This window comes from Sorex araneus, chromosome 5 (assembly GCF_027595985.1).
Source record: "Sorex araneus isolate mSorAra2 chromosome 5, mSorAra2.pri, whole genome shotgun sequence".
Taxonomy (NCBI): domain Eukaryota; kingdom Metazoa; phylum Chordata; class Mammalia; order Eulipotyphla; family Soricidae; genus Sorex; species Sorex araneus.
Genome location: NC_073306.1, coordinates 46,629,686 through 46,653,016, shown reverse-complemented (window position 1 = coordinate 46,653,016; position 23,331 = coordinate 46,629,686). Strand labels below are relative to the sequence as shown.

The following is a 23,331-nucleotide window of genomic DNA, read 5'->3' as shown; positions in this document are numbered from 1 at the left end:
AGGGAAAATGAAGAGTCAGTGAAAAGGAAATAAAAAGATTTTTTCATCAGGGCAGGAGAGACAATGCAGAGGTTAAGATGCTTGCCCTGCATTCAGCTGACCTTGGTTCAATTATCAGCACCCCATGTGGTTCCCTGAGCACTACTAGAAGTGATGTACTTCAGCAGAGAGCCAGGAGTAAGCCCTGAGCATTGCTGGGTATGGGCCTCAAACCAAAAATAAAATATTTTTTCTATATTAAAAAAAAGTTAACAGGACTGAGGAAATGGCTCAGAGGATCAGAGCACATGCTTTGCATGTGGGAGTTCCAGTTCAATCTCTGGCACTGCATGGTTGGCCAATCAATGCCATGAGTAATCACTGAGCACTGTGGGATATGGTCATAAAACAAATCAACTGGGTCCAGGGAGACAGTTCAAAGGGCTGGAGTGCAACATGCAGGAGACCCATGGTTCAATCCCCAGCACCATATGATCCCCTGAGTATCACTGGGAGCAAACCCCAATCACTAAAATGGGAGCAGCCCCTGAGCACCACACAGCATGGTCCAAAAACCAAAAACATAAACAAAATTAACAAACTTAAGGACCTTGCAGAACAGTGCAGTATCTACTTGCAAAAGTATAATCATGAGTTCAAATCCTGTTGTCCCATAAGCACCGACACATCCTGACACATCCTGACACTCTTTGAGTGTGGCAGCTCTGCTGTCTGTGATTCCCAGTGCTGCAAGTGATTTCCAGCTGCACTGAAGCCAAGTATGTGAGCACCACAAAAAAGGGGTATAATCCTGGTGAGTACCACTACTAGAAAAGGTCCACCAGGACCATAACTAGGAAGTACAATCTTCGGTGAGGAGACATGCAGCACCACAACTAAAGGAGTGCAAACCTTGGTGAGTACCATGATCCAAGTGTGAGTCCAAAAGCCCTGTGACCCCTGGTGAGTATCAAAGCTGAAAATGTTTGAGCACAAGAGCCAGGTATGTGTGCATTCCCCAGGCACTACAACAACCACGAAAGGGATGAAAGAAAGGTCGGAGGGGAGAAAAAATACAATTTAAAAATCTTATCAGGGGGCTGGAGTGATAGCACAGTGGGTAGGGCGTTTGCCTTGCATGTGGCCGACCCAGGTTTGATTCCCAGCATCCCATATGGTCCCCAGAGCACCACCAGGAGTAATTCCTGAGTGCATAAGCCAGGAGTAACAACTGTGCATCGCTGGGTGTGACCCAAAAAGAAGAAAAAAAATTCAGATCAGGAGAGATCACTCAATGAGCCAAGTGCATTCTTTGCATGCATGAGCCCAAGGTCAATCCCTGGCACCAGCACTAAGCTGGGAATAGACCCCAAGTACCACTGGGTGTGGTTCAGAACAAAACAAAAATACTGGGTCACCAGAGAGAGCAATAAGCTAAGCATGTACTTGGCATGTGGGAGGCCTGGGTTTGATCCCTGGAACTTTACCGGTCCTCTGAAAAACTCTGGGAGTGATCCCCAAGCAAACAAGCCAGATATATACCCCGAGAGCACGAAGTAGCGCAAAACAAACAAACAAACAAAAAAAGGACTACCAAAAGACAGTACAATGGGTCTTTGCATATAAAGCATACTGGTTTAACCCCCAGCACTGTCAGGAATGACTGGAGTACAGAACTAGGAAAAGCGTCTGAGCATTACCAGGTATGGTCCAAAAACAAACAACAATTTTAAATAGGTTGAAAGGGGCCAGAGAGACAGTACAGAGGTAAAGTACTTTACATGTGGCTGACCCTGCTTTGGTCCTGGTTACTTGTTTGTTTTGGGGCCATACCAGTGGTGCTCAGGGCTTACTTCTGGCTCTGTGCTCAGAAATCACTCCTGGAGGTGTTCAGGAGTAAGGGGTGCCAGGGATCAAACCCGAGTCAGCCACATGCAAGACAAGTACCTTGCCTGCTGTATTATCTCTCTAGCTCTTGGTTCGATCACTGATACTGCATATGGTCCCTAAGCAGAATCAGGAGTAGCTCCTAAGCATCCTGGGTATGGTCCAAAAACCTTAAAAAAATAAACAAATAAAAGGCCAGAGTGATAGTGTGGCAGGCAAGGCATTTGCCTTACACACAGCTGACTCAGGTTCAATCCCTGGCAATCCATATGGTCCTCATTCTTGCCAACAGTGATCCTTGAACACACAATCAGGAGAAGCCTCTGAGCACAGGTGGATGAAGAAAAACAACAAAACAAAAATGTGATTGCAGGGGCTGGAGTGATAACACAGCGGGTAGGGCGTTTGCCTTGCACAAGGTCGACCCGGATTGATTCCCAGCACCCCATATGGTCCCTGAGCACTGCCTGGAACAATTCCTGAGTTCAAAGCCAGGAGTAATCCCCGTGCATCGCCGGGTGTGACCCAAAAAGCAAAAAAAAAAAAAAAAAAAAGAGTGATTGCCTACAAGCAGCATACTATGTACTTTTGTACAGGTAAAACTAGGTATTGGGCCAGAGAGAGCATACATTTTGTATGTTGCAGATCCAGGTTCAAATTCCTGCACCACATATGATCCCCTGAGCATCACCAGAAATGATCTCTCAACACCACCAGATGTGGCCCAAAAACAAAAACAAATTAAAGGGGCCCGAGTGATAGTCCAATGGGTAAGAACATTTGCCTTGCATGCACCCAACCTGGATTCAATCTCTCGCATCCCATATGGTCCCCCAAGTCCCTCCAGGAGTGATCTCAGAGCAGAGCAGAGAGGCAAGAGTAAGCCCTGAGCACAGCTGAATGTGGCCCCAAAATGAAAATAAACAAATTAAAACAAAGTACTAGGCATTTTCCTAAGTGATTTCTATGTTAGTTATTCCACTGGACCCCCACAATAGTCCTGTAGAAGTTATACCTACAAAATAGGAGCAAGCTGAGTTTCAGAAAGCTTAAGTAACTGATCTATAACTACAAAGCTGGAATGTGACAGAGCAATTTCAAATTCAAATTTGTATGCCTCTAAAATCTGTTATAACTATTCTATACTAGCAACTAGGGACACAATGTCTGGGGTATGAAGCCCCACCTTACCTCTTCCACATCTTCGTCTAATTGCTCATTAGGATCCACTTCTCTTACTAAGTCTTGTAATTTCTTCTTGGTCAAAACCTAAAGTTAATTGGGAGAAGATTCTTCAGCCAAGTGTTAAGAAAACAAAACAACTCATTTCCCTATAACGAAGTCAATTTGCTGTATTTATCTATTATTTTTTAAAGAGTTAAGCCAGTTGGGGCTATAACCTCTACAAGACTAGATTTTTTTTTTTGCTTTTTGGGTCATACCCGGCGATGCTCAGGGCTGACTCCTGGCTCTGCACTCAGGAATCACTCCTGGTGGTACTCGGGGACCATATGGGATGGTGGGAATCGAACCCAGGTTGGCTGGGTGCAAGGCAAAGGACTTACCCCCTGTACTAGCGCTCCAGCCCCAAGACTATATTTTTAAGACAGAAGTAATCTATGGAAAGGCAGAAAAAGCATTTTGGAAGAGAAGCAAGCATCTGGGAGATAGCTCATTTCAGTCTCATCTCTTTTCATTCTGCCTCACTTTGCTCTACATTAAAAATGTGTAACTATGTGTGCACGATGCATGTGCATATACTGGGAATATAATTTTCTGACCACCACTAATTTTACTGTTTCTGCCTTTGCTTTTCTCTTGCCTCTTCCACCTTCTTCCTACCTGGTTGCTAGTGGTTATCTCATTTCTGATGCTTTTCCTAGTCCACTGAGAAAAAAAGCAATCATTTCCTCCTTTGGCTATATTGTACTATGTGCCCTTCCATCCTAGTATATAAATATAAATTAGCCTATTTGTAATCTAATAACTAAAATTTTCCTGAAGGCAGAGAACATGTGTTCCTCTCTTTATTAATAAAATATTTATAAAGTATGTACAACTATGGAGTGGAGAGACAGTAAGTGGTTAAGGGGGTGCTTTGCCTTGCTCACTGCTAACCCCAATTCAATCAGCAGCATCACATTTGGTCCCCCAGATGCCACCAGAAGTGATCCCCAAATACAGAACCAGGATTAAGCCTGAGCACTGCCAAGTGTGGGCCCTCTCAAAAAAAAAAAAGCATGTAAGTATGTACAAATATGATCCTACTTTTACAAAGGAAATGACAGGAGTCTGAGGAGATGCCACAAAGAACTAGATCAGGACTCAGGGATATAGCTCAGTGGTAAGGCACTAGCCTTGTATGTATAAAGCCCTGTTCAATTCAAGCACCAAAAAAATGAAAAAAAAAAAAGGGAGTTGGGGGCTAGACCAATAATACAATGAGTAAGTGAGTAGGCTGTTTGCCTTGCATGTAGCTGACCCGGATTCAATCCAAAGCACTCCAAAGGGTCCTCCGAGCCTGCCAGGAATGATCCCTGAGTCAGAAGTGAACCCTAAGCACCGCCGGGTGTTGCCCAAAAAAAGACAAAAGAAAAAAATAAATAAGGAGGAAGCAAGGTAAAGCATGGATGCTTTGTATGTAATAGCCCTGGCACCTTATTATCCTCTTAGAACCATCAGTAGCACTGCCAGGAATAAGACCCAACACTGCCATGTATGACCCCCTCCAAAAAAATGATCAAAAGATATAAACTAAAAGGCTAGTTATAGTCATTTTTAGGTTGGGACAGAATTGTATATTTATTCTTTTAGTATTTCTAGAGTGTCTGTGATAAATATGTTTAATACTAAAAATAAGCAAAAATTTAAAAAAAAATAAATGTTAGTGATAGTTCACATTTATCTATTCTTCATCCTACTTATTATAATGGACTAAAGCGGTAGCACAGCGGGTAGGGCATTTGCCTTCCATGTGGCCTACCTGAGTTCGATTCCTCCGTCCCTCTTGGGGAGCCTGGCAAGCTACCGAGAGTATCCTGCCCGCATGGCAGAGTCTGGCAAGATACCCATGGCGTATTCGATATGCCAAAAACAGTAACAAGTCGTAACAAGTCTTACAATGGAGATGTTACTGGTGCCCACTTGAGCAAATTGATGAACAAAGGGAAGTCAGTGCTACAGTGCTACTATTATAACAATTCAAGTCTTTTTTTTTTTTTTTTTGCTTTTTGGGTCACACCCGGCAATGCACAGGGGTTACTCCTGGCTCTGCACTCAAGAACCACTCCTGGCGGTGCTCAAGGGACCATATGGGATGCTGGGAATTGAACCTGGGTCGGCCGAGTGCAAGGCAAACACCCTACCCACTGTGCCATCACTCCAGCCCCAACAATTCAAGTCTTTGTTATATGTCTTAAATTAACAAAAAAGTCTTTTTTTTTTTTTCTTTTTTTTGGGTCACACCTGGCAATACACAGGGGTCATTCTTGGCTCATGCACTCAGGAATTACCCCTGGGGGTGCTCAGGGGACTATATGGGATGCTGGGATTCAAACCCGGGTTGGCCGCGTGCAAGGCAAACGCCCTACCCGCTGTCAAAAGTCTTTTAACACTGGTCTTCCTCTCAGTTTACTTTTTTTTTTTTTTTGATTTTTGGATTATAACTGGCAATGCTCAGAGGTTACTCCTGGCTCTTCACTCAGAAATCACTCCTTGTGGTGCTCAGGGTACCATATGAGATGCCGGAGATTGAACCTGGGTCAGCCGCATGCAAGACAAACGCCTTACCCGCTGTACTATCATTCCGACCCCTCTCAGTTTACTTTTATTCTTACTTTTCTAGTCCGTCTCCCCCCCGCTTTCTTGTTTTGGTTTTGGACCACACCCAGCAATGCTCAGGGCTTAGTCCTGGCTCTGTGCTCAGGGATCACTCCTGAGATAGGCTAGAGGGACCATAAGGGGTGCAGGGGATCAAACCTATGTCAGCCATATGCAAAGCAAATGCCCCTTTTCTAGTTTCCTTAATCCTTCTAAGGCACATTATATTTATTATGGTAATCTTACTGTTCTACTAAATATTTACCAAGCAAGTTGTCTAATGACTAAATTTTCCAGTGAAAACACCCAGAATGTTTTGTCATAATCCTACTTATAAATTTATCTCCTGTTTTTCTCTAATAGAATCCATAAGTATAGGCTGGTGTCCAAACAAACACCCAAACTTCCTTCATTCACCTTTCTGTTCTCTTCTCTTGAATGCTGACTCATCCTTTTCTACCCAGTTTCCAAGGTCTCAGTCAAAAGAATATACTTACTACTTGTTTTAAATCTGAATGAAGGAAAAAAACCTTTCTCAGTTGAGGGGATGAGGTAATATTTAAGTTGAATTTGTCTCAAAGTATTACTGATACAAATAACAGAATTAGATGCTTACAAAGAACAAAAAGTAAGAGGAAAATACCTGATTGTTTTCAGGGCTTAGTCTCCCTCCTGTCCCAGGAGTACCTGGTATTTTTACTACTGTAGTACTATTGGCCATGGAGCCTTGTGGAGGGGTGCTGGCTGGTTCCGGTTTTATGGATGAGAAATTGGAGAGGTTGATGAGGGCTGAGGGGCCAAACTGGTTCATAATCTGTCGAGCTTTGGACTTCAGCTCATAGAGCTTATCAAGATCCTGTTTCTTTTTGGAGCTGTGAGGACCAAGGCCAATCAACTGTAGAAGGAAAACACAAAAATTAGCTCCCCAATTACTTAAAATAAAGGATGAATTTTGAAAGTAAAATCATATGCGGTCTCTCAGATGTTGAGGAGTATATCTGGAATAGTGACTATTTGAAACCCACACATTAAAAAAGTAGGGAAAAAAGAATATTCACTGCAGTACAGCAGGTAGGGTGCTTGCCTTGTGTGCAGCCAACCAGGGTTTGATCCCCAGAGCCCCATGTGGTCTGCTGAGCACCACCAGGAGTGACCGCTGAGCACTGCTGATGTGACCCAAAAACAAAAGAATGTTCATTGCTCTCACCTTATATTGAGAAACCATCTCTTCTCCAAAAGCTAAGTAAATTAGCCCACAAAATTGAAATATGCAAAAAAGTAAATGAAATCAGAAACCTTAGATATAAAAATAATCCAGAATGAGCAAGACATTTTAAAGACTCAGAGCAAATGAGACACTTGGTTATGTACTACATGCATTATTTTTAAGCATAAAATTCAAATCATAGCACACAATCACATACTTAAAACTCAGTCAAAAACTTCAGAAAATAGATCAGTTCACTTTGGTATTTCAAAACATGCGTAAGATTATGTGAGGACTATGCTTAATAATAACAACTGTTAAATGTAAGTTTTACTTTGTCATCCAGAGCAAATTTTCTCAGTGTTAGCAATCTTTAAGTACATGCAGGGTACCTAACTTAGAATAGTCAAAACTCCTTAATTAGAAGTTTGAGGTTGATATTGTGGACATCAGCTTTAGTATCATCAAAATCAGAAATACATTCACCATTCTGCTCACAGTGGCCTCAAGGAGCTTACTTACAGCTATCTGAGTGTCTAGATCTTTAATTACATCGGCAACGGCTGTGAGCCCGGTGAAATGAGAGGCAGCCATTTTCAAAAGCTACCTGTAAATGAACAACTGGCATCAAGCATCACCCTTACCAATTAAGTATTTCCATTGCATGGACTTGCACCTCTTCATCAGCCAGAATCCAAGCAAAAGGGGTGGTGCAGAGAAACATTATCTCCTTATCTCTACTGGGTACCAAGAAATTATCCTTGGGGCCAGAGAGATAGTACAGCGGGAAGGACACTTGCCTTGCAAGCGGCTAACTCGGGTTCAATCCTATATGGTCCCCGACCTGCCAAAAGTGATCTGTGAGTGCAGAGCCAGAAGTAACCCCTGAGTGCTGCCAAGTGTGGCCCCCGACAAAAAAAAAATCATCCTTATCATATATATCTTTTAAAATCAATAATGACTATAAATATTACAAATAATCGTACTATAATCTCTCTTACTCTTGGGGAGTGGGGGTCAGGTACTACACACGGTGATGCATAGGGTTTATTAGTGGCTGTGCTCAGGGATCACTCCTGGCAGTGCTGAGGGACTATGCGTGGTTCCTGAATCAAACCAAGGTCAGCTACATGCAAGGCAAGTACCTTAGTACCTATACTATCTTTCTGGCCCTCCTTTCTCCATTCTTCTTTCCCTCCCTTTCTTGGTCCTGGGGATAGAACTCAGAGCCTCACACAAACAAGGCATGTGCTGCTCTACCACTAACCTATAACCTTACCCTCTGGTTTCCCCTTAACAAAAGCAATTAACAAGTCTGAACGTAGCTCTGGGGTAGAATACATACATGCCTTGAATGTGTGGGGTCCTACCATGCCTAGGACTGCAAAAATTAATTAATTAGGCACTGGTTAATAACCAAAACAGAATAGGCTGACTTGCTGACCAGGAGCTGCCGAGGAGGAAGATAGTCCAACACAATTATTTGTTTGTGTGTGACAATACAAAAAAAAAAGTTCTTTTTCGGGGGCTGGAGCGATAGCACAGCGGGTAGGGCGTTTGCCTTGCACGCGCCCGACCCGGGTTCAAATCCCAGCATCCCATATGGTCCCCTGAGCACCGCCAGGAGTGATTCCTGAGTGCAGAGCCAGGAGTAACCTCTGTGCATCGCCAGGTGTGACCCAAAAAGCAAAAAAAAAAAAAAAAGTTCTTTTTCGAAAGACTCCTCAAATAATAAAATGATTATTACTCTCCTTCATAATATAGATTCAAATTAATGGCCAGTGAGATAGCACAGGAGGTAACATACTTGCTTTACAAGGAGCCCAATCCCTGGAACCACTTAGGGTTCCCTGAAAACATTCAGAAGTGACCCCTGAGCACAGAGAGAGAAACAGCCCCTCGGCAGTGCTGTGTGTGACCCCAAAACCAAAAACTCTGCACCAAACAAACAGCAACAAAAAAACATTGCAAATTAAACCTGGAAGTTATTTACTGTTTATTACCCATTTAACAATGATGAAAAGGTTTTATACATACTATGTTGGTTTTATACATACTATGTTTTAGAGTAATTTCACATGTTATTGGCTGAAGAAAATATAAATTATTTCTGGGGCTGGAGAGATAGTATAGCAGATAAGATCCCTGCCTTGCATGTGGCTGACTGGAGTTCAATTTTTTTTTTTGCTTTTTGGGTCACACCCAGCAATGCACAGGGGTCACTCCTGGCTCATGCACTCAGGAATCACCTCTGGCGGTGCTCAGGGGACCATATGGGATGCTGGGATTTGAACCCGGGTCGGCCGCGTGCAAGGCAAACGCCCTACCCGCTGTGCTATCACTCCAGCCCCTGGAGTTCAATTCTTGGCATCCCACGGCTCTGCACTTAGGAATCACTCCAAGGCCACCAGGAGTGATTCCTAAGTGCAGAGCCTGTAATAATCCCTGAGCACTGCTGGATGAGCACCAGAAACAAACACACACAAAAAAAAATTCTTAGAGGTCTCTATAAAGAGTACTTGGCACTATCTATCAAAATTAGAATAGCCTGGGGGCGAAGCAAGTAGTACAGAGGGTATGGGCACCTGTCTTGCATGTAGCTGACTCATGCTCGATATTTATCACCCTGTATAGTCTCCAATGCACCACTAGGAATGATCCCCAAGCATAGAGACAGGAATAAGCCCTGAGCACAGCCACGTGTGGCCCAAAAGCCAAACAAATAAACAATTACAACAACCTATACTGTTTTGATCCTAAAGTTCCATTTTTAGCAAATTATATTATAACTAAAGTTATACATGACAGCATATAATACATAAAAGGAATTTTTGAGTTTTGGGCCACACAAAGTGGTACTCAGGGCATTACCTCTGACTCTGCACTCAAGAATTACCTCTGGCAGGCTCGGGGGACTATATGTGCTGGGGCTGAACCTGTGTCAGCTGCATGCAAGGCAAACATCCTACCTGCTGTACAATAGTCTGGTCTTCTATAAAGACTTTATAAAGTTGTGGGGCTGGAGCAACTTGTGTGTGCTTTATAAAGTTTATAAAGTTGTGTGACCCAAAAAGCAAAAAAAAGCACAGCGGGTAGGGCGTTTGCCTTGCACGAGGCTGACCCGGGTTTGATTCCCAGCATCCCATATGGTCCCCTCCTGAGTGAAGAGCCAGGAGTAACCCCTGTGCATCGCTGGGTGTGACCCCCCCAAAAAAAGACTTTATAAAGTTGTAAAGTTAGTGCCAGAAACAAAGACACATGCTGACTCTGGTTCGATCCCCAACACCACACATGGTCCCTAGAGCCCTTTCAGGGATAAATATTGAACAAGAGCCAGGAGTAAGTCCTGAACACAACTTGAATGTAACTCAAAAATAAAATAAATAAAAATAAGCTAAGGGGCTGGAGAAGTAATACAGAATGTAAGGTACTTTCCTTGCACAAGACTGAGCCAGGTTCAATCCCTGGCATCCCATATGGTCCCCAAAGTCTGCCAGGCATAATCCTGAGCACAGAGTCAGGAGTAAGTCCTAAATACAGCTGGGTGTGGCCCACAAAGAAAAAGATTTAAGTGAAATACACACTTAAAATCACATACACATGTGACTAACTCCTAGATATTTATCCCACAGAAAATAAATTTTATCTTCACAGAAAGTATGAAAAAAAGTCAGGAGCTTGAGCAATTATAAGGAGAGTAGGGCATTTACCTTGCAAATGGCCAACCAAGTTCTATTCCTGGCACTCCTGGTCCCCAAAGCACCTGTCAGGAGTAATTCCTGAGTGCAGAACCAGGAGTAAGCCCTGAGCATTGCTAGGTGTGGCCTAAACACTTCTGCGGCCCCCCGCCCCTAAGAAAAGTTCAGTATGTTAATGCTTATGGCAACATTATTCATAATTACCCAAAACTAGAAATAATCTAGATGCCTTCAACTGCTTAATTAATAAGCAAACTATGAGCTTAACCATAATGCAATGGAATGCTAGAGGAAGGAAGGAGTTGGAGCCAGAGATATAGGACAGCAGCTTGCCTTTAATGTGTGTGGCTGACACAACTTCAATCCTTGGTACTACATACAGTTTTCTGAGTACCATCGGCGTGACCCTGAGCACTGATCCAAGAGTAAGCCTTGAGCATTATGGATGTAGGCCCACTCACCAAACACCCTCCAAGAAAATTAAGGAAAGGACTACTAGTACATGCACAAACACAGATAATCTTCTATGTCTTATGATGGGTGAAAAGAGGTAAGACTCAAAAGGCGTCTTACTGCATGATCCATCTATACAACATTCTGGATGGAGAACAGCTGTCAGGGCTGTGCATAATAGATTCTGAATACAATGGAACACTATGAGGGAAATTGTGAGGGTGGTAGAATTATTAGGTAACCTGAAAGTTATGATGTTTAGGTGACAGTATGAATTTGTCACAACTCTTAGAACGATTATCCCAAAACAGTAAATTTTATGTAATTCAAATTAAAGGAAAAAAAAATCTGGGACCAGGAGGCTAGCTCAAAAGACCAAAGTGCATGCTTTGCATGCATTAGGCAGAGTTCAATCACCAGCATTACGTGGCCCTCAGAGTACTGACAAGTGTAGCTCTGGAAGCCCAGAATACTGCTGGGTCTGAGCAGTATCATATTGCCAATCTAATCTGGTCCAGTGGGCCAAATACTGCAAAGACTGTCCTTGGACTTCCCTATTTTTGGAGACTCCACCAAATAAATATGAATATAAATAAAATATCACAACCTAATCGAGGGCTAAATGCCCAAATTATCTATTTATTGACAAATTTCTTTAACCCCCAAATGTGAGGCCAAACAGTATAGAGATAACAAGCTTGTCTTGCATGGCAAGCCCCCTACAATGCATACAGTCCCTCAGTTACAAGAGTTCACTTTTTTGTCTTTGAGCCACATTTGGTGGTGCTCAGGGCTTATTCCTGGCTCTGCACTCAGGGATAACTCCTGGTGAGCTCAGGGGATCATAGAGGGTGCTGGAGATTGAAAGCAGGTTGGCTGTATGCAAGGAAGCACTCTACTTGCTCCCATGCCCCAGAGTTCACTCTTGAGCACAAAGCAAGGAACATCCTTTGAGCAACCTGATATGGACCCTACCCTCCAGAATAAAAAAAGGCCAGAGAAATAGTACAGAGCTAAGGTGATTGCTTTACATGTGAATAACCCAGGTTTGAACCCATGCACATAAGCCTGAATGTGGTGATGACTACTAAGCATTATAGAATGACTGTAAATAATCTGAATTCTCTTACTGTAATATATTATGGATACTAGGGCTACTCAAATTTCTCTTACTGCTTTAAAATGCTAAGAGATAAAGGGACTGGAGAGACAGTACAATGGGTAAGGCACTTGCCTTGAACAAGGTCAACCCAGATTTGATCCTTGGAACCTCATATGGTCCTCCCAGCCTACCAGGAGTGATCTTTAAGTGCAGAGCTAGGAACAAGCCCTAAATACCACCAGGTGTGGCTCCAAAACAAAAAACCAAAAATGCTAAGAGATAGATATGCATTACTTAATAAAAACAGGAATTTCTCTGCAAGGATCTGAAAGAACAATTATATAGTATTTATAAGTAAAATACAGTAAAATTATAGTAAATAGAAGTAATAATAGTAAATCCTGACTACCATCTACTAATTGGAACTCATTAACCAGGGGAATCACAAGTAAATTCAGACAGTTCATATCTCAGTGATACACAGTAAAAATATTATCAATTCTGGGCTAGAGAGATAGTACAGCAGGTACCTTACAGGCAGCTGACCCAGGTTTGATCCCCAGCATTCCATAGGGTTCTTTGAGCACTGCCAAGAATAATTCCTGAGCATTGCCAGGTGTAGCCCAAAACCAAAATTTAAAATATTACCTACTCTATCAAAACAAGGTTGTGTGGCTGGGAGTTCAGTTAAATAACCAAATCTATTTTCTCTCCCCATATCCTCATATTAAAAATGGTTAAAGATAAGCCCAAGTTGCTTTTTTTCTTTTTTACAGCCACACCAGGCAGCGTTTGGGGATCCATGTTGTGCCAGGATAACACCCAGGGCTCCCACATGAAACACGAACTCCAATCCTTTGAGCCATCTCTACAATCCTAATTGCTTTTTCTTTTAACAATCATGCACTGCCAGCGGAAATCTAGTTGCAACTGTATTATGAAATCTGGTTTTTCAGAAGGAAAGAAACCAAGGCAGGGAATAAAGATAGTCAGTATTAAGATGCTTGCCTTGCATGTGGCCAACCCAGGTTTGAACCCAGAACCACATAGTCCCCTGAATACCACCAACTATGCCCCCAAGCCCCCAAGTATTCCCCAAGTAGAGGAAAAATCAATTAACTGTGAGACTTGAAGACAGAAATACAGGAGCTGGAGCAACAGTACAGAGCGTAGGGCATTTGCCTTGCACGCAGTCGACCTGGATTCGATCCCCAGCATCCCATATGGTCTCCTAAGCACTACCAGGAGTGATTCCTGAGTGCAGAGACAGAACTAATTCCCGAGCATTTTCAGGTGTAACCCAAAAAGAAAAAAAAAAACAAACAGAAATAGAGAACTTTTTACCCCACTATTTTTTTAAAAAAAAACTAATTTGATCCTATGTAGGCAAATATTGTTTTTTCATGGTGTCAGGAATCAAGCCCAAAGACCTTACACATGTGTACCATCTGTTCTATCACTGAGTTACAGCCTGGTCCCCTATGCAGTTTTGTAGACAGTTTTGACTTAACAGAAGGTAGTATAACACAGTGGTCAATGGCACTGATTCTGATAGCAAGTGCTGAGCTAAATCACTGAACCAACTCTGCCATTTATCAGCTTTATGTTACTGATAAAGATATCATCTCTTTATGCATTAACTTCCTCATCTGAAAAAAGTTAATTACAAAGTATACCTTATGAGATTACTGGGTCAATTTACTGAGCTTATACAGCTAAAGTAGTTACAAGAATCTGGGGCTGGAATAATAGTACAGTGGTAAGATGCTTGCCTTGCATGTGGTCAATATGGGTTTGATCTCCAGCATCCCATATGGCCAACCAGGAGTAATTCTTGAGTGCAGAGCCAGGATTAACCCCTCAGCAGCTTTGGGTGTGGGCAGGCCCCATCTCCCCCAGCCAAAAAAAAAAAAAAAAAAATACATCAAAGGCGGGTCCAGAAAGACAGCTTGGGGATAAAGTACTTGGCCTTGAAGGTGATCATGCCTGGCTCAATCCCCAGCACTGCCAGGAGTACGACCTGCACACATCTGGGTATGGCCCAAAAATATAAAATTTAATAATACTTCATCCATCCTATTATTTGTTGGTATTGTGGCACAGGGAGGACCCAAGATATGTAGACTTAGTACATTCCTAGTTCAACAGTGAGTTACATAAGCTCCCTTTGACTAGTGTTTCTACATTTAAACTGGGAACAGGTAAAATTCTAAAGTCTTTTTACAGTTAGTAAGAGATTTCAAAATTTAGTCATATATACAAATTTAAGGGGCTAAAGCAATAGTACAGCGGGTAGGGCGTTTGCCTTGCACGCGGCTGACCGACTGATTCCCAGCATTCCATATGGTCCCCTAAGCACCACCAGGAGTAATTCCTGAGTGCAAAGTCAGGAGTAACCCTGAGCATCACCGGGTGTAACCCAAAAAGCAAAATAAAATAAAATAAAATAAAATAAAGTTAATGTTTGTCTTGTGCTGCCAAGACACCCACATCACTGAAGACTTAATCCTTTTGATTTTGGGGTCATCCCCTGCAATTTTCAGGGACAACTCTCCAGTGTGGTGCTTTTATTTGGTTTGGTTTGGCTTTGGGGCCAAACTTGTCTATACTGAGAAGTTACTCCTGGCACTGTACTCAGGAATCATTCCTGGTGGTGCTTAGGGGACTATGTGGTATGCCAGGGATCAAACCCGAACTGATCACTTGCAAGGCAAGCACCTTACCCACTGTTCTATCTCTCCAGACCTCCCTGTGGTGCTTTGGGAGGCATGCACTGCAGGGGATCGAACCTGGGCCTCCAGCATACAAAAGGGGTTCCCAGCTCATCACTCTGGCTCATAGTGCAGACCTGCAGATCGTTAATACTACGGATGTACAGCCTTTACTAAGCAATTTTTCTGATCAGGTACTTTGAAATCCAACTACAATAACTCAATACTTATGCTACAAACAAGTGAACCTTAATACATTTTATAAATGTAGAAGACAACTTAATTCAGGAATAAATTGCCATTACTTTTTGGTTGTTGTTTTTGGGCCACAACCAGCAGTGTTCAGGGGCTACTCCCAGTTCAATGTTCAGGAGTTGTTACTGCCGGTGTTCATGGAATCATGAAGTGCCAGGGATCAAACCCGGGTCTCCAGCCTACAGAGCAAGTGCTTAGCCCTCTGGCACCCCAAAAAATGACCACTTTTGAATGGTGGCATTAATAACCTTTGATCATTTAAGTATAGGCTAACAGAATAAGCTAGCCCACTGAGAAAAAAATAATAGTTTTAACAGCCGAATTTCTAATATGCATTTAGTTCTTATTTAATTAATTTAACTAGTTATAAAATTAACCCAATTTAAGCCCTTGTTGTTGTTTTCTCTCAGCACTAGGGGCTGAAGCCCTGACCTCACACTCGCAATACATGTGTCACACCCTAGGATACTGTTTTGTTGGTTTTTTTTTGGGGGGGGGGAATTTCTTAATAACATGTTTACCTTCTGTATAAATGGGAGAGACTCAGTATGACTGAGTAACTTCCTCACATAAGCCCTATTTTTCAAATTGGTATTTCCTGGCTGCAAAATTTAATATATATCTTACTCTATTGCAAGGAAAGTTATAGTCAGGCCCTGTTCTTCTCTTTGGAACACCAACACTTGAAAAATCAGGTATTTAGTTCTCAAATACCACACTACATGAGTACCTTAATAAGTTATAGAACTTGACATTAAGAGCTGACTTAGGGTGGAGGGGGATGTTTTCAGTCAACATGCTTTGTATAACAACTACTTTTATTTTGCCATTGGGCAAACTAGAAAGAAAATAATTCCACTTAGAAAAAAAGTTTTAGCCACACTGGATTTGACCAGGGATCAGGAACTCAGTACAATGATTTCAGGCTAGATACTTAATAACCTTGCTGAACAGATCTCCTTATCTGTACACAGGGACTATCTAACTTTTGATATTGGGGCTGTGATAACTGATACAATGATTTGGGATTTTTCTTTTGCTTTCTTTTTTCTTTTTGTAGCTTTTGGGCCATACCTGGCAGTGCTCAGGGCTACTCCTGGCTCAGTTACTGGGGAGTGATGGGAGACTGAACTGGGCTTCTTGCAAAGCTTGCATTCCAGCCCTGAGCTCTCTCTCCAGCACTAAAGGATATACTGGAAGTGCTTAGGATGTCTGAGTAGGTTTCAACAAGATATTATTGAAGAAGGGAAGTGATTGGATCAAGTATTCCCCCACAGTCCTTATCTGAAAGTACCCATCTCCAGGAAACGCTACGTTAAGAATCTGGACTATAACTTCTTTATCCCCAACTTTCTATACTTATTTTTTTGAGGGGCAGGCTTCACTTAGGGGTTTTCCAACTGATGACATTAACCATATCAATGTCAATACAGTGACAAGACTCAAAATAAGGTACTAGCATTTGCCACCAAAAAAAAAAAAAAATCCCTCCTGAGTTTCAGGTAAAGAGGTTCTCTAACTACAAGCCGTGTTTCTAAGGAACATAAATCACACACCTCCCATTTGCTTGGCCCAGCGGGTTACCGTCTCAAAATTATGATCGGACCCATCTCTACCTCCCAGGGATCCTTAAACCTCCTTTACATGGGAAAGGCGTCGTTTTGAAAAAAGATTCTCTTTGCGGGCCTTTCCCTCCCTGACTTCCTTTCGAGGCAGATGCAGGGACGAGGGGCTGAATCGCGGTGGTGTGGGACAGGACTTAAAAGCGCTCAGCGGAGTTCCAAACTGCTTCAACTTCACATCGGGGCTCGGCCAGGACGGAGCGGAAAACGAAGAGGTTTCGCATGTGGGCATCCCGGATTTAAGTATCGGACACCGGCGAAGCCTGGCGAGAGCCGGGCGGGCAAGCGCGCAGGAGTCGTCTTCCCCGGGACAAACCTCCGCTAACCTCCGGGGGGCTGCACGGCTGAGGGGAGAAAAGGGCCGCTCGCTCGCTCGCTCGCTCGGATGCCCTGGCCCGCTCTCGGCCACGGCCCCTGCCCCGCTCCGCTCTCCGGAGCGCGGGCTCCTCACTCAACTGGCCGGCTCCGCCAGGCGCTCGAGTCTCCAAGCCTGGATCCCGCGCGCCGCGGGAGCCGGTGTTCACACTGCCCGCTTCTGCTCCTGGCCAGACCCCCGTCGGAACCTGCCTGCTCCTACCCCCGCGGGAACCTGGGTCTTCGCTGCCCGGGGCTGCAGCCTGAGGCGCCGGGGTCTTCGCTGTCCCGCGTCTGCCTCGCCGAGCCCGGGCGTCCGCAGCTCGGCTTTTACCTCTCAGGAGCCCGTGTCTTCACGTCTCTCCTCGGAGGAGCGCGGGTCCTCACAAATCCTGCTCCTCTCAAGACCACTTTTCCTCGGGAGCCGGAGAACTCACATCCGTCCCCGTCCCCCTAAGTCCCGTCTGGAGCCCGGGTCCCTACTGCCGCGTCTTCTCCGAGCCCCGAATTCCCGTCCCGAGAGCCTGGCTCCTCACAGCCCGGTCTCCTCCACAGCCTGCTTCTTCAAACACTGCCCCACTGTGGGTCTGGGTCCTGACACTCCCTCCTCCCTCTCTTCTTCCTCAACTGCCAGGGCCCAAGACTCACAGGCAGCAGCGTCTATCTCCCCATGATATGCGGAGACTGCCCCAGTGAAGCGTTCGTCTCAACAGCCGGTCGGACTGCTCGGCCCTCCCCGAGTACTTCCGGCACCGCTCCCCGCCTCCAACCCGGAAACGCGCGGCTCTTCCGGCCGGCGGGCGCGCGCCTGCTCCGCGCAAGCGCACACGGCCCGCGGCAACGTGGTCGCCGCCGTCCGCTGTCATTCCGCTCTGACCGTTCGGCTTCTCCAGCCTTGTGGCGGACGGGTGGTGTGGACGCTGTCGACGCGTTCGACCCGGGCGTTACGCAGTCGGCCTTAGCTGCTTGCTTCCCGACTCGGCCTGTCACTTGTATAGCTAGCGTGACCGGACGCCCTGGGATGGCTGAAAGGTCGCCATTTTTGGTGCTTTGTCGCCCGGTGACAGCAGCACCCCATACTGTCCTCTGGAGCAAAAGTAGGAAGTCGGCAACACAAGAGTCTGGGAAGCAGAGCGACCGATGGTTGGGGCGGGAGGAGAGGCTCGGCGGGCTGGAGTCCCGGGTTCGGCTTCAGGTGCTCGCCCGAGCCGCCAGGAGCGACCCTTGAACACAGAGCCAGGAGTTCTCAGAGCACCGGCGGTCGTGGCACAGACACAAAAGAGAGACCGCTGGTGCCTGTGTATTGAATTGGCGAGTAATGATAATGCGGTCCTACCAACTCCTAGGATCTTCTTTGCCACGCTCCCCTATCATTGATTTATTGTTTGTAGCCTTGAAAGCCTGTGCGAATTACTGAGACCTTGTGAATGAATGGAGAGCCTCTACTTGAAATCAAAACCCTGTCTAAAGCTTTAACCAGAAAAAGAAAAAAAAGATTTTGGGGGCGTCAGAAGGAGGCCCACTCGTGCTCAGGTCTTGGTCCTGGCTCTGCACTCAGGGATGCCTCCTAGCGAGGTTCCGGGGACCACATGATAGGACCCGGCTTAGCCACGTACAAGGCAAGTGCCCTAACCGCTGTTCTACCTCTCCAGCCGCTCTAAAATACCCCCCCACCTTTTTTTGGGGTCACACCTGGCGTTGCACAGGGGTTACTCCTGGCTCATGCACTCAGGAATTACTCCTGGCAGTGCTCAGGGCACCATACGGGCCCCATCAGCCGGGTGCAAGGCAAACACCCTACCCGCTGTGCTATCGCTTCAGCCCGTGCTCTAGAACTTTTGAAGTTTATTTTAGACTTGTCCTTCGAGCCCATTTTCTTCCTTAAACACATACCTCACTTGCATGTCACTAGGTTTCTTTGCTCACCTATTTCTACTCTGGAGAATACAGTGTTTCTCCCTTGAACTACTCCCTTTCACTCCCTTCACATCTTCTAAATATGTTTCAATAAAAACTATCTCGCTTCAAAAGAAAAAGCTTATTTTAGATTTTGGGTCCTACCTGTCAATACTGAATGACTATGAAGTGATGATGGGAATCAAATCCTTTGAATTATCTCCCAGATAAGAGGGGGCTGAAGAGATAATGCAGCAGATAAGTCATTTACCTTTCACACAGCCCACCTGGGTTCAATTCCTGGCATCTCATATGGTTCTCCAGGCCCACCAGGAGTAAGCCCTCAGTATACCCAGGTGTTCTGCCCCCCTGTTCCCCCCCAAATAAAAAATTGAATTTAGGGAACAGAGAACTCAATGGATTGGAGTGTATACTTTGCATGTGGGAGACCCAGGTTCTCATCCCTCCAATCCCCACCAAAAACAATGCCAGAGTAGAGCACAGAGCCAGCTAAATGTGGTCCAAAAAAACACAACTAAAAACCTCTTCAGCTTAAATTCAACAACTAGAGTACTCATTGTGTGCCAAGCCTTTTGTTAGGTGCTGGATATATATACCATATACTAATGGCTAAGACAGACAAGAAGTGGTAGATAGACCTCTCACAATCTGGAGTAGGAAATGGGTAATTAACACACAAAAGGGGAGGAGGAGGAGAATACCATATTAAACTAGATCTAGCTGAGTGTTCTGATCAAGGAACGAATTCATTCAAGATGGCCTAGGTGATAGGAGCTTACTGGGGAGAATGGCAGGCACAGAGGTGGGAGAGTCAGGCAAGGCAAGGCTCAGAAAGGACCTTGTAAATGCGTTCAGGAAAGGTAATTTTTTTTTCTTTTTGGGTCACACCCAGCATTGCTCAGGGGTTACTCCTGGCTCTGCACTCAGGAATTACTCCTGGCAGTGCCTGGGGGTCCATATGGGATACCCGGGATCGAACACAGGTAGGCTGGCCGCATGCAAGGCAAACGCCCTACCCGCTGTACTATCACTTCAGCCCCACAATGAACTCTTGAAGTTTGATCTTTTGAGTGTTCTAAGTAGCACATGTGTAAGTTAGTTGAAACCAAAACAGTATGATAGGGGGCTGGAGCGATAGCACGGTGGGTAGGGCGTTTGCCTTGCACACAGCTGACCCAGGTTCGATTCCCAGCATCCCATATGGTCTCCTGAGCACGACCAGGAGTAATTCCTGAGTAGTATGAGCCAGGAGTAACCCCTGTGCATCACCAGATGTGACCCAAAAAGAAAAAAAAGTATAAAATGAATTTACTCTGCATTATTGGCGCCCGCTTGAACAAATTGATGAACAACGGGATGACAGTGACAGTGATACAGTGATTATACTTCAATAAACCTTATTTTATTATTCATCTTTTGATATATTTTAGCCATCATGATTTATAATTTTGCAGGACTATCAGCGATAGGTTTTCATACATGCAGTCTTCCAGCACCACACCTGCCACATAAGTGCTTATTTCCCTCCACCATTGTCTCAGGGTCCTCTGACTTTAAGGGCCCCAAGAGATAACAGTGAAGAAGGCACCTGCCTTGCTTGTAGCGACCACTGCTAGGTAGGACCCCAAAACAAAAAGCCTAATTTGCAGGAAAAAAATAAACACAAACTAGGACCGGAGAGATAGTACAGCTACTAAGGTGCTTTCCTTGCACGTGTCCAATCTGGGTTCGATTCCTGGTAGCACAAGAACGACTCCAAAATGGTTCCCCAAGCCATCCCAGGAGTAATTCCTTAAGTAATTCTTAAGCACCGCTGGGTGCGGCTCAATAACCCACACTCTTTTTTTTTTTTTTCTTTTTGGGTCATACCTGGCAATGCACAGGTGCTACTCCTGGCTCATGCACTCAGGGAATCATTCCTGGCGGTGCTCAGGGGACCATATGGGATGCTGGGAATGGAACCTGGGTCGGCCGCGTGCAGGGCAAACGCCCTACCCATTGTGCTATCGCTTCAGCCCCAATAACCCACACTCTTAAAAAAACAAACAAAAAACTATATGGAGAAGGGCCGGAGCGATGGTACAGCAGGTAGGGCCTTTGCCTTACATGCAGCCGCGCGGTATCCCTTATGGTCCCCGGAGTTCGCCAGTAGTGATCCCTGAGCACAGAGCCAGCAGTAACCCCTGAGCATCGCGGGGTGTGGCCCAAAACCCAAAAACAAATAAAAAAACCCCAAAACTATTATACAGAGAAAATATAGACAGCAAGGACATATGGACATATTTTTACTGATAAAACTAAAATTACACAATAATAGAATTACTCGTTTTATTTTTTTAATGTGGGTTTCAGGGACCGAACTGGGAACCTCATAAACGCGAGCCACGCGACCTACACTGAACTGCGACCCTGGTTCCACTTTAGGCTTCTCTGAAAATCAGAATGTACAGGTAAATCTTCCTCCACAGCGGTCGGTCAAAGGCAACCCTGCTTTCTCTCCCTCTCACTTCCAGCAACTGCTCTGCTCACCCACCCGCTCCTGCGGCGCCCGCCAGTCTTCCCAGCAAGCACTGCGGTATTTGCATACTGACTCAGGTCTTTGACTTTACTTCTAAACAAAAATTTTTAAAAAATCACAGCCATCAAAGTTTATGTTAAAGATATCTTTACTCAGAATATCTTATGCTTTTTCTTAATTTCAGTACGACAGACTGGCACATAAAGGGCGACTTGTTTTTCACCTCTACCGAAAGAGGCATTCTCTAACACTGCTACCTTGTTTTGGTAGCTACTCCAGCAAAAAGGGCTTCTGCCGTGAGTGGCACACGTAGGGCAAATCGCTTGCTCTACGTGCGGAATCGACATCAAGAGATTTCGGAAGCATAATTTTTGCGTAGCAGGGCAGCTAGTGATCGTTGGTCCTGGCGCCCCGCACTTTACAGTGAAAAGTAGGGCTTTGTTCGGTGTCGTGTTTTTGTGACTGGATTTAAGCTTACTGAACGAGTAATGTTTTGATTTGTTCGTTGTTTTTTTTCTGGTATGTTTAGGCGTTGCACACGGTAATTTCTGTTTTGTGGCTGTTTCTAAGGGTTAATGCGATGCTGGGTGTCCTTACGCGGTACCGTAGGTTTAACTCTAGTCGCGTGCAGAGTAAACACTACTTTCGTTACTATTTCTCCGTCCCCAGTAATTGTCCGTTAGGTGTCAGTATTTTCGTATTGCCGACTGTGGTACGGGAAGGTAGTATAATACACCTGGTTAGGAAAACGGATTTTTGCGCCACCGTTTTTTCCCCAGCTACTTGACTTTGGAGGCTTTTTTTTTTTTTTTTTTCCCTAAATCAACTGTTTGAAAGATGGGAGGGATTCCGGGCAGAGAGATAATTAAAGCGGGTAAGGTGCTCGCCAGGATTGACCCGCCGAAACTAAGGCAGGCGCTCTCCAACCTCCTATGTTTCCCCAAGCACCGCTAGAAGTGATTCACGAGCATTGCCGGTTGTAGCTATCGCCCGGCTCCCAAAGACAGAAAAAGAAAAAATGAAGGGGGAAGGCTGGGGCGGTTAAGAAGGAAACCCTGATTATTTTGTTTTGGTTTTGGGTCGCACCTGGCTACCTTCTGGCTCTTTGCTCAGGGCTCATCCCAGTCAGGGGACCATATGGGATTCGGAGATCAAACCTGGCTCGGTCCTGTGCAAGGCAAAGTCCTCTATCCTCTACTATCTTTCCGGCCCCCTCAGGATAACTTTTTTTTTTCTTTTTGGGTCACACCCGGCAATGCACAGGGGTCATTCCTGGCTCATGCACTCAGGAATTACCCCTGGCGGTGCTCAGGGGACCATATGGGATGCTGGAATTCGAACCCGGGTCGGCCGTGTGCAAGGCAAACGCCCTACCCGCTGTGCTATCACTCCAGCCCCAGATAACTTTTTTTTTTTTAATAGAAAAAGTAACCCCTTCTCCCCCTGTTTTTTATATTAGAAAACATTTAATTAACAACTGATGGGACTATCCCAGAAGACATTGCATTATGCAGCTAGGAGAAATATTCTGGCTCCTAGAACTCTCCTGCAGCAATGATGAAATCGTGTGAAAGGGATTTTGTTATAATTCTTTCTTTTTCCTCTTGGGGGATAGAGAGACACATTAGTGGGCTGGGAGGTCACTCAAAGGGCTGTAGCTTCAGCCTGCAACAGGTCCAGAGTTCAATCCTAGTACGTTTGGTGCCGCATCCTTTCCCCCGTACAAAAAATATTCAGTGCCAGGGGAGATGGTTCAATAGGCTGGAATGATCTTTGAGCACAAATTCAGGAGATTGCCTTAAGCATAGG

General features: G+C 44.8%; 1 protein-coding gene and 1 non-coding gene across 3 annotated transcripts in view; one reads left to right on the top strand and one right to left on the bottom strand.

Annotated features, from left to right (window-relative positions):
* The window catches only part of TAF12 (TATA-box binding protein associated factor 12), a 30,493-nt gene extending 12,644 nt beyond the window's left edge, over positions 1–17,849 (bottom strand). The window contains exons 1-3 of one of the 2 annotated variants that reach the window (XM_004603519.2): positions 17,736–17,849; positions 6,329–6,580; positions 3,058–3,135 (exon numbers count right to left, since the gene is read on the bottom strand). In XM_004603519.2, coding sequence (XP_004603576.1) covers positions 3,058–3,135; positions 6,329–6,496 — 246 coding nt within the window. In that variant the 5' untranslated portion in view covers positions 6,497–6,580; positions 17,736–17,849. The remainder of the gene's footprint in view (positions 1–3,057; positions 3,136–6,328; positions 6,581–17,735) is intronic. The other variant, XM_055139110.1, reaches the window with a different exon arrangement.
* A 3,953-nt stretch (positions 17,850–21,802) lies between these two features.
* Positions 21,803–21,936, top strand: LOC129405412 (U11 spliceosomal RNA). The gene has a single exon (XR_008630562.1). It is a non-coding gene; the product is annotated as a U11 spliceosomal RNA (small nuclear RNA).
* Positions 21,937–23,331: the final 1,395 nt, after the last annotated feature.